The sequence below is a fragment of the Nannobrachium achirus genome (genome assembly GCF_963921795.1).
Source record: "Nannobrachium achirus genome assembly, chromosome: 8".
NCBI lineage: Eukaryota > Metazoa > Chordata > Actinopteri > Myctophiformes > Myctophidae > Nannobrachium > Nannobrachium achirus.
In genome coordinates, this window is record NC_137817.1 from 22183385 (window position 1) to 22195524 (window position 12140).

The 12140-nt window shown below is 42.2% G+C and overlaps 1 protein-coding gene across 1 annotated transcript in view; it reads left to right on the forward strand.

Moving 5' to 3' along the window:
- Positions 1 to 3533: 3533 nt before the first annotated feature.
- Positions 3534 to 12140, forward strand: part of dscamb (Down syndrome cell adhesion molecule b) — a gene marked incomplete at both ends in the record, with an annotated part of 264878 nt that continues 256271 nt past the window's right edge. The window contains one exon of the mRNA XM_080731519.1: positions 3534 to 3576. Within this exon, the coding sequence (XP_080587645.1) occupies positions 3534 to 3576 (43 nt within the window). The remainder of the gene's footprint in view (positions 3577 to 12140) is intronic.

Below are 12140 nucleotides of genomic sequence, written 5' to 3' on the forward strand. Positions count from 1 at the left end.
GTGAGTATTTAGGAACTGTTTACAAAAACAAATGAATGAAAGAACACAAAATAAGGGAACACTTTAACAATAATCAAACATAACTACCCTGCAAAGAAAGGAAACAATCAAAATGAACTAATCCTAACCTTGTATTTTAACAGCTAAATAACTAAACTAACCCAAATCAAAATTACAAGAGATTACTAAGCTAACATAACTACCCTACTCTAAACTATCAAAAAGGAAGTTGTTACAAAAAGCTGGCAGTGGTAGTTAGTAGTTAATACAAATGCCACAACCTAGTTGTGGGTTTAAACAAAGTCTACTAAAGTTCCCCAAAGTTCTCAAAACTCACAAAGGTAAGAATGCTATAAGCTAAGCAGTTTCTGAAGCTACACAGGGCAGAGGGAAACTACGATAGAGTAGCTCCCAGAGCAGCAGCATGTGAGTGTCATGTAAGTTGGACAGGATGTTCCCCCATGGGCAGCAGGGAACAAACTGACGAAGAGCTCTGGGCTGGCAAGGTTTTTGTAGGGAGGCCCCGCAGGTGATTGGACCAGGTGGAATCAGGGTGTAGCTCTCCATCAAGCTCAGCTCACTCAGGTCTCCTCCAAGTTCAGGTCTCGTCTCCTCCCACTCCAACACGAGGCCAAGACCTAAACTGACACTAGTATGAGTATATGTACTCCAACCAATATTGGGAACAATAGTAACGTAATAATAAGGATAACTAGAAAATAGTAATAAGATAGAATAATAGGAAATACATAGGGATGTAACAAGTGGGATCCATAATCAGGTGTCAAGCACAGCCACAATCACAACACCAGAGGCAGCTCCACTAATCACATTCAACCCAGATTCTTCTCAAACAAAGGGTTAAATTCATTCTCCTGCTATGCCACAAAAATGTGGAATAATTTTTATCCCACGATTTTGTAACCCATTTTTTCACCCAGTGCCAATTGCCTATTGTAATCCTGGGCTCTGCTCTCCCTCTGCCGCGCCTGGGGAGACAACGGACTGACCGCTTCCTTCTATGTATGAGTTGTCCAAGTTGCTTCTTTTCACCTGACAGGGGGGATTTCCCCGTTTTGGACGTAGCGCGTGGAAGGAACACGTTATTCCAACCAGTTCCTTTCCCCTCCATCAGGCACCCCGGCTGGCCAGGGGGAGGCATTACAGAGACCAGGATTACTGCATGTTTTTTTTTAGGGTAGACATGGGGAGAACATGCAAACTCCACACAGAAAGGCCCTTTTGCCAACCCCACCTAGCTGATGACGCGGAGGAGGGAACACGCCCCCAGCGCCCACAGCATCCCCCGCCGGGAATCGAACCCAGGACCTTCTATCTGTGAGGAGACATATCCAACTCTTTCCGCGGGAATTTACTGGAGAATTTTTTGCACCACACTTCCAGTTAACAGCAGACATACAAGCTCACGTCGCGTCGCAGATGCAGCCGTTGTGAGCTTGTAGATCACTCTCGGCTGCGGCGCCGGAAGCTCCGTGCAACTTCTGCGAAATGCACGATGGGATGTTGGAAAGTTGTGGATACAGTATGGGCTTAATATTGATGACATCAGTGATCTCCAAGGGCATAAAAGGGATTCTGTTAGTGTGGTTCCCCTGACATCACAGAGACGTCAGAGCGTCAAACCCATAGACCGTAAAAAAGCGTACACGGACAGACGTCCAAACGGACAGAGACATGATGTGTCGTTTCTCATACTAAACTGCGTCCTTTCCATATCATATAGCATACATTTTATAAAAACATTTAATTTAGTCAATACACTGAAATACAAACAAAAAGAATAGTTAGACCTAGGTTACTGGGTGCTTGCTACTTTTAAAGCTAATACTGTGTAAGTTGCTCAACTAGTGGTCAGTAGCGTCCGCGTCTTTCGGCCGTTTTTCGCCGCGGACCGGGCCTCACACCCCCGCGTCACCCCCGCGTCTGCCTCCATCTCGCCGAGATCTATCTTTGGAGGGGTCCCTGGTTCCTGTGCGTTCAGGCATTCCGGAGGAACGGAGTGTTTCACCCGAGTATAGATAGAGACACACGGGCGCCTACAAATATGGCCGCCCTATTGTGATAGCTAGCGACCCCACTTCAAGATGCGCTGTGATTGGCCGGCAGTGTATAACCCTCGCTGTGATTGGCCGGTAGTGTATGATGACGTCATTTTGCCGGGAAATCCCGCCCCTGTCACTGCTAGAAGAAAATATATAAAGAGAAGGCTTCAGAAGCTGAAAATAACGGAGTGGGTGTTTTAAAACTTTAGCGATTTAAGAGTTAGGACAATTTTAAGATTTGTTTTATAAAAAAAGTTACATGGTATAACTTTAATTGTCAATTGAGTTTGTGTAGCCTATGTGTGCGTGTATAGACCTATATATAGGCTATATAGGCCACACACACACACACACACACACACACACTAGTATACACAATGCGTTAAACTTGCACCAAAAATACCCTTTTTAGAGAGCCTATACACAGTACACACTCTCAGATCAGCGTGCGTAAAAATGTTATCCTTGCGCCCGGCGCGTCAGGTGCAGCTAATTTCCTCATCATGCAAATGCGTCCAATAAGGCTCACTGCTCGCACCTGCTCAGTGTGCGGGGCGCCTTGGCCTGGGACCGGCATCCAAGCACAGTCTCTGCTCCTTTAAGGCAATGAGCAATGAAAGCGTCTGCAGGGGCAGGGGAGAGAGGGTTCTTCTGTATAATGCTCTGAGGCAGCAGCGTATAGTGGGTTGGCGCGGGGACCAATGCGATTAGAGCGGCAGCGCTGGGGAAGATGCGCGTACTTGCCTCGTGCTGGACGGAGAGAGGCGGTGAAGAAGATGATTTGACTTTGGAATCCCAGGAAAAAAACGCCCGCTTCAGCTCACCCGGATCTGTTTTTCATTCTTAACCCGAACCATCCCCGGTTATAGCTTCTTATTTTATTTTATTTGTGTTCCCATTTTTTTTTGCTTTCTTCCATTTTCGGGTAAATTGTTTGCAAACATGTTTAATTTTTGTGAGGTTTTATTTAAGGGTTAGGATTTGACGTTTTTATTCTTTATATTGTTTTAGACTGTTTTATTGTTTTTATTTATTTTGTCATTGGGACATTTTCTTTAAGGGATGTGATATTCCACACACTGCTCTCTGACTCAGCATCATCACACCTGGGCTTTACGCGAGGAGCGCCGTCTCCCCTTCATCAGCCTCCCCTTTGAAGAGCAGCAAGACACTGTGGAGCACCGGGAGGCTCGGGAGCTCTGTCCAAGACAATCACACATTATACATGTTATATATGTGCTCCAAGTGCAAATAAGGGGCAGGGAGACAGGAAACAAAAAGAGTGAATGAGCAGCGAGGGGAACAGTGAAGATCATATTGAAAGTATAGAGACTTTATTGGTCCGGTTCCTTAAAGACAGTGGCAAATGTTTAACCTTACCCTAAGCACACAGAAGAGCATCCGAGGGAGGCATCGGTCGGAGGAAGACAGAGAGAAAGCATAGCTTGGGGGGATTGAACGGAGCAGGGCATGTGGATATTGGCTTTTATCTTTTCCCAGAGCATCTTGAATGGTAAGTTTCACCTGCTCATGTCCGGCAGAAACCTCGTATCTCCAAGTTTCAAATGTGCACGTATTTTTCCTTCTCCGTAAATTAAAGCCCTGCCTCATCATACAAGACTGTTGCACAAAACTAGTGAAAATAGCAGATCTACAAGCACACACCGCTTGTATATCGGTTATTTTCACTATTTTAAATCGTATTTTCTTTTAAATGATGAAAACGGGTTTGGACATACAAGGTTTCCGCCCAACAATTTACATATTCCTGGGGGGAAATTACTGGTAGCTAATATGGCAAAGTGACTGGAGACGAAGGATGGAGGTCACCCGGTGTTCCCACATGAAAAGATCTAAAATGTTTGTCAAAAAGCCTGTCCCCTTTGATAGATGGGGAGACGGGCGAGGCATGAACTGCGTTTTAATCGTTTCTGCTCCCCTGTAATCATTAAATGCAGACCCCTGCCCTCGAAACGTGCATTATAAGCACAATCAGACGAAATTGATGAATTATGTTTCTTTAGGTCAATTGTGGGGGGCCTGCATTTGCATTGCGTTTGGGATTAATTGGCGTTATTTAGTCTAACTGGGGTTTGATTAGCCGTGACCTCACAGGTTAAAGTCTTAATTGACAACATTTGCGTCTGTTAAATGAATTCGAGCTGACGTTTTATCTGTCTGGATACCTTTTTGTATTAATGTATGGTTTCACTGTGGCCCTTAGTAATAAGTGACGTAGGCTATTTGATATAATGGACATTTGGTTGAACCCCTTTCCCCTCCCCCACAGCCAGCTCATTTTTCAAGTTCAAAGTACCCCAGTGCATATAAGGGTGAAGAAAAACACGTTTAAATATCTGCTAATTGTAATTGTATTAACACACATTTTGATTAAAACATTCACTTGGATGGCAATATCTCCTCTGCATATCCAATTTAGAGATGTAAGAGATGCATGTATATTGCACTGAATAAATTATAGAAATAGAAAAAATACTCCATAGCAATTTTTTTAAAGGAAAACATAGCAATTTTTTAAAAGGAAAACAGCTAAAATGTTGCACACAACGATTCCAGATAGGGAACAGACCTAAATAAATGTATATTAAACAGAAATGTTAAAGATGTGTCCCCAAGTACATCTTCTCACTCCAAAATGTTAAAATTGAATATTGTTCAAATGGTCTACAATTGTCTGTCTGTCTGTCTGTCTGTCTGTCTGTGTGTGTGTGTGTGTGTGTGTGTGTGTGTGTGTGTGTGTGTGTGTGTGTGTGTGTGTGTGTGTGTGTGTGTGTGTGTGTGTGTGTGTGTGTGTGTAAAAACGCATTGATGGGTATGTGTTGGTGTTTCTGTATGTATATGTGGGTGTATGCATGTGTGTGCTGGTGCACACGCATGCACCAGCACACGCAGTGAATTTCTGCATTCACATATATCTATAATAAACTAAGAAATAATATGCAATTTATAAGGTTTGCAAGATCAAAATAAACATTTATTGGCTAGTCCCTTCTACAAGAAGGGACTATGGCTGACAGGGTGTGTACAAAAAGGGAGTCGAAGAAGGAGAGAACGGGGGGCTTGAAGAGGGAGAAGGAGAGAAAATGGAAACATGTCTGAGAAAAAATACGATGGTTGTGACAAGACAGTGAACATTTGATATTATAAACAGAATAAAACCCTTTTTTTTAATGTTTTAAGCAAAAGGCCACACGAGCTGAATCCAGAGGAGTGAGGTTTTAGAGGTAGCATATATAATATACATCAGAGAATATTGAGGTCTAATAGTTATATGATATGGTGCACCTATACTATACACAGTATATACGCTGTACAGACCCACACCCCCACCCCCACAAAAAAACATGGATTAAAAAAGGAAAAACAAATGTATTTTTCCTGCTGGTCTGGGTGATGAAATAGGGTTTTTGAAATGGATTTTTGTTTCTGTGTCGTGTCTTTTTCATTGCTTAGGCAAGCCTCCAGTCTGCGCAGTTTATTGACACTGAGCCCCACATAAAATGGTATCTCCCTCGGCCCAGCTTGGGCTGAAACTCATAAAGGCACAATAAGGAATCCTCATTAATCATAATCATCTGACTGTGACATTAGATCAACTGCCATGCAAGATTGTGTCCATTTATTAGCAGATTATCGAGGAGGCCCTGTGGCAAGCAGCTGACAGGGAAATAAGCAATATACAGGGAAGAGAGTGTGCAGACATTTTCTTCTTCTTCCTCTTCCTCTTCTTCTTCTTCGTTTCTCATTCAACATTTACCATGTTTGTTTTTTGGCACTGGCACTGCTAAGCTTTTATTTGAGAATTCTTTAAGCATTTTTCCGCATCGTGTGATATCGGAATTTGTTTCTTATTTGATTTCTGCATCATTGTAGGAGCTTAGCCGTGGGATGTTGTCTTCCTTGGCTGGCTGTTGTTTGGATTATCATCAGAATGAGGTGTTCATGGGCTGTGCAGGCGTTGTCAGAATGAATGAGTGACCTTGTAGATAGGAGCCAACACAGTGATTGGTTTCTCGACAATTCTTGCTGTTTCAGAGTTAGGCCTATCACATGCTCACTGGCCTGTCTCTATGGTAACCTGCATTATGGGATTCAGGAAAATGCAGGGTTGGGCTCCGGCTGGACACTGAGGTGACCCGGAAGTACTTAAATAAGGACTTGATCACTTCCTGAGAGATCAGTGGGATTGTAAATGAGTGACATAAATATGGTAGAATCGTAAGTAAGTGTATAATTAACAAATCTGGGAGTGTTATGCCTCCTCTGTATTGCAAAGTTATAATTTAGCGATCATAAACAAAAAATGATATCTCTCTCTATTTAATTCATATTATATGAATATAAATTATATGAATCATTTAATGCATAAACATACAATATAGGCCTACCTAAAATATATTGTTTCAACATTCTGTCTGCTTTATCTCATTATGTTATCATTCTTTCCAAATAATAAATCATTTTATATGAATTCAAGGGAAACGGCAAAGACCTTTAGTTGTGATCTTATTTCAATCGTTACAATTTAGAAACATGCCACTTCTACACACGTTAAAATCCAGCTCATATTGTAGGCACATTTTAGTTTGCAAATTATTCTGGAAGAGCCTGACTGTATCTATCAAAGTGTATGTGTCCCTTCAGCCATCAGGATAGGAGGGGAAACATAATTTTCTCCTCTCAAAAGATGCCTTCGGGCAAAACCAGTGCAAGCTCAAATCGACTCACTCAAATCCTCATTGCAAATATATATTGAGGCAGGGCCTTACTACTATGCAATGATTTATAGCTGTATATATCGCAACTTTACTTGATACCCAATTTGCCAATGTATTAACATGATTTTACTATTTTGTGTTCAATAAGTGAACATTGAGAATAAGTTGTAAGATCACAAAAAATATATATATATATTTTTTTAACTTCAATTAACCGTGACCTTTGCCAGAGTGAAGACATCAGGATCCCTTCAAACATAAGGAAGTTCTTCCAGAGTGTCTTGTCCAGTGTAGATTACAGTACAGTAAATAGCTGCCAACATCACTTAGCCTGCCAATTTAACATGACCCCACATTATTTGTAACCTGAGAGGTTGGATGAGAATGCTATTGGGATAGATAGATTGGATGAACTTGGCTGTGAGTTGAAGGCTACGATGTGTGTGTGTGTGTGTGTGTGTGTGTGTGTGTGTGTGTGTGTGTGTGTGTGTGTGTGTGTGTGTGTGTGTGTGTGTGTGTGTGGCGGTGTGGGGGGGGGGGGGGGGGGGGGGGGCGCGGGGGGAGTTAATCTACTGGGGACAATTAAGGCAGCGCAATGATTAGAGCCCCATCTGTTGGAGTGGTGAGGTGCTCCTCTTGGAAAAAGCCCTGGGATCTTCCAAGGCTATTTACAGATGTCCAGGGAGCATTATTGTCTGCCAGGAAGAAACCTTGTATCTCCATATTCTTTCACGTTTTTGTGTTTTTTCGTAAGTTAATGCCCTACTTCATCATACTACAGTGTCATACATGCCTAAAGCTTCAAAAGCAGCAGATCTGCAAGCTCGAAATGCGGCGAGAAGCGACACGCTGTGAGCATGTCAATCGGCTACTTTTGCTATATTTTTTTTTTCTTTTTTGAATCCTGATACAGTTTTGGACATGGTTTCCACCCGACAGAGACAATATTATCTCAGTTGGATGGAAACATTGTGGAAAAAAAGAAGGATCTGATGGATCACAATCTCTAATACTTTTAAATGGTTAACCACATTAAAACCTGGCATCTCAGTCATTTTTCAAAAGTTTTCTAAAATAGCAGATCTACAAGCTCTCAGCAAGTCACATATGGATGCGTTCTGAACTTGTAGATCAGCTATTTTACAGAGAAACGTAAAATGTAACCAATAGCTCTTGAACCCTATAGTTCTAGGGTACTGGGGTGAACATTTTGTTGAAAATAGCCGATCTACAAACTCTCAACCCGCTTTTGTGAGCTTCTAGATAGTCATTTTCTTTTGGCGAAGAGATATGGTGTAGACTGCAATACTAGCGGACCTAGTCAAACTCTGAGGGACCCCCCGGCAACTGATAGGGTTTAAACATGAGGTTTATTTTTCTTTCTCCCAATTTAGTCGTATTGCCAATTGATTCCTCCCCACACACATTTGTGTGTGTTGTACCTGCTGCCTGCCAGTGAGGAGCCCCCGCAGGAAGGATGTAGGGCCTTCGTCCTGCTCCTCCCACCCAACACTCCCTGCTCACAGGTGGCACACCCCAGCCCATATAGGAATACAGTATGTGCAGTAATATCACCTTCCCCTCCCAGCTCCGCTCCCCAAACAGAGGCCAATTGTGTTCGTATCGACACTCGACAAAGCCGTATATGAACCGTCCACGATGGATTAGAACCCACAACCTCTGCGGCGGTGGGCAGGCATTTTACCACTGCACCGCCTGAGATACGTGATTTCAGCAGGACAGTGATGATGTGATCATTGGTGGTGGTCGCGGTGGTCCTGTGTGTGCAGGCTTTCCAGAGCCATGAAGAGGGAGCACTCGAAACCTGATCAGCCTCTACCCCTCACGGTCCCTTAAGTCTGCTTACTAATTACCAATTAGGGTTCAGTTGCCGTAGCGATAGCACAACTCATGAGATTAGATGATGGCACGAACATATCCCAAAAGATACCTTATATCTACCCCAGCAACTGGGGGTTAAGTGCCTTTTTTCAAGGGCACCTAAGCAAGGTATCTGAAGCAAATGAGAAATATTTCTCATTTGCTTTCCACGCCCTGATTTTCTTGGCTGGTCCAAATTGGACTATATTTATACACTGTGATATGATTATCTAGACCAGTGTTTCCCAAACAATAATGGGTCAGGACCCATTTTTTAGTTGCCAAATGTCCCCTTTTTATGTAATCTTTTTATAAAATTATTGTTTAAAAATGTATTACGCCAAATATGTACGTGTCGTGAACATGTATGTTCTAGACAATTTTTTTAATTGGGCATAAGTGGCTAATTCAGACTATTTTTTGTCTGAAGTTTGTGTCGCAGAAAGACAGCAAATTCAACTTTTGTGTTTCAAGCTGAAAAGTTTGAGAACCACTGATCTAGACAGATAAAGGTTACAAACCCACTTTGGTTCAGTTACTTTGGATGAACGATGCGGTCATACAATGAAGTATAAATTAGGCTTAAGCTGCCACACATTCTGAATCATCCACATGATTCCAGTAGAAAGTAGCCACTAATGCCGGGTAATGAATACACCAATGTGTGATCATAACAAGCTATCCCCTAGTTCATACATCCTAGCTGCATAATGAGGGCCCTCTCTGTACTGTACCACTGTACCTCCTCAAGATCTTCAGCCAGTCTAGCTCTCTAATTAGGAGCAAGACATCAGAGACTGTGTGTGTGTGTGTGTGTGTGTGTGTGTGTGTGTGTGTGTGTGTGTGTGTGTGTGTGTGTGTGTGTGTGTGTGTGTGTGTGTGTGTGCGCGCGCACGTGCGTGCGTGCACACATATGTGCACGTTGTTTCGCCACAATGTAAAATCTAATTACCGATCACTGTGTCTGTATGGATTCCGCTGAATCAGAAGTGTAATTGCGTCAGCCCGCGTGTAAATGGCTCTTGCATTAAAATGTTAACGATATCGTTTAGCATCTGCAAAGGGAAAGGGGGAGAGAGAGAGAAGCCCTTGGTGCCCAGATGTAGATGTTTGATCATGCGTGTAAAGTGAGGTTGTACTACATTTGGCGGCGGGGTAGTGGTGTTGATTGGTGGGTGGGGGTTTCCCTCGCAGACTGGGTTCTCAGTGGAGAGGATGTTTTTAATTCACTCAGCACCTGTCAAAGTGACATGTTATATTACTGTGCTGCACTGTGCTGGCACTCCGATGGAGAAGATGAACCCATGTAAAAACCTTATTTGACAGAGCAAAATGGACTAAATCAAGATAAAATGGCTTACCACATACTCAGCCTTTATTTGCCTTGGGTGAGGGGACTGATGAAAGAAACACGAAGGTGATAAACTTCCCAAGGGACTATGGTACTGTAGCTGACCAGTCAGTGCAAGCTGGATGAAACTCTGCCGCCAATCACAGTTGCTGTGGATAGTTTCCCATGGAGCAATAGTCGGCTATTAGACGTCTGTCTAAAATCGGTCTAATCAACGTAGAAGTGAACGTTTTGTAGACGTAAGCTTAGACTTGACGTTGATTAGACGTTATTTCAACAGCTATATATAGACGTCTATTAAAGAGGTGGTGCCATAGTTTTGTACTTTTCTGTTTTGTCTGTGTCTATGAAGTTAACATTATTCTAATAGGCCACCTGGTGGGGTTATAATGTGCAGATTTGTCTTCCCTGTGTATTTGTGTTTACTTCCTGAAAGCTGAAAAACACAGGTTTAATGACACCCTAAACTCAGCCCCTCCCCTTTTACCATTCACCCAACATTATGGGTGTGGCTAACTTCAGCTGGGACACCACCCACCTGAAAACCAGGCATAACTAATGAACTGGTGGGTGTGGCCACATAAAAACACAAATGTAACTCTTTCTGACACTTTAAAAAAAAAATCTTCCTCCTAGTATAATCATAATACCTGATCATCATGTTTTAGGGGAGAAATAAATCATGGCACTGCATCTTTAAACATTTGATTTCTAGACGTTGATTTTACCAATTTTAGACGTAGCGTTTAGACGTATATTAGACGTCTAATAGCCCGAAAAATTCTCAGTGGGTTGGTAGAATTCACGGCTGAGGAGACACCAGAGCTTATCCGGGCAGAAAGGAACCAAAAACACAGAGCGGAAAACTGTGGGCTTCCACTGTTCACAGAATGGCTGACTACCAACCAATTTGAGGCATGCCAGCCCAGCCCAGCACACCTTCCATGTTCTGAGCCAACTCTCTCCCCACACTGGCGGAATCCCAGTGCGACAATACCATTTTGTTTGCCAGGGAAAGGTCCTAGTTGACACTAATGTTAATCCATTTATAAGTGAGTGTGTTGATAAGTGTTTTAAATAACATAAGGCTAAATGTATGTGCTGAACAAATGATCACCCGGCATTCTATAATCTATTTATCTCTACTAGGAGTGTGTGTGCCTGTGCGTGCGTGCGTGTGTGCGTGCTCACGCGTTGTTTAATCTCACATATTACTAGGCAGAGCAGCATCATATTTCTTATGCACACTGGCAGCAGGCCATGGACTGCAATTTTCAAACATGTTTAAACTTGGTCAACTATAATTACATAATCTTAAAGGAGGACTTTGCTACTTTTCAACCTATCTTCATATAATAGGTCCTCTAATGCTAATCCCGCTAATGTTCATAATAACATTTAAAAAAAAAATTCTACTCGGTCCAAGTCTCTTAGGAGAGCTGTGGGAAGTTCAGAAATCCATAGTCTTGTGACATCACTGTTTGATAGATTCTTTTTTAAACAATACTTATTTTTGAAAAGATATTTTTGATTTTTATTATCGCGAGAACAATAGCTTCCACTTTAACATTGCAACTTTTCAGGAATAGAAAGCCTGCATTTTCTATTAGCTTGGATTCCCCATTGATGATGTCACAAGACTATGGATTTCTGAACTTCCCACAGCTCTCCTAAGAGACAGAGTAGATTTTGTTTTTTCAATTTTATTATGAACATTAGTGAGGACCTATTATGAAGATAGGTTGAAAAGTGGTGAGTGGCTTCAGGATAAGCATCCCACCGAGCAATATAGAACTAACCAATCGCATGCTTGCATTTGGCCCACCTCATCAATGTTTAGTCATTACAGCAAGTAAAGTTTTATGTATGTTCTTCATTCACAGACAATGCAAGTTCGGTGGTGCAAGCCTGTGTTGAATAACATCCTGATACATTTATAAACATGACCACATACCCCAAAACCCCCAAGAGCACTTAAGCCCTATATATTTCACCATAAAACAAATAGCTAAAATAGCCGATCCCTAAAATAATTATTCTTGTATTTAATACAGTGTGACCAGAGGCAGTGATAAAACATATCACCACTGGAGATAAAATAAATGA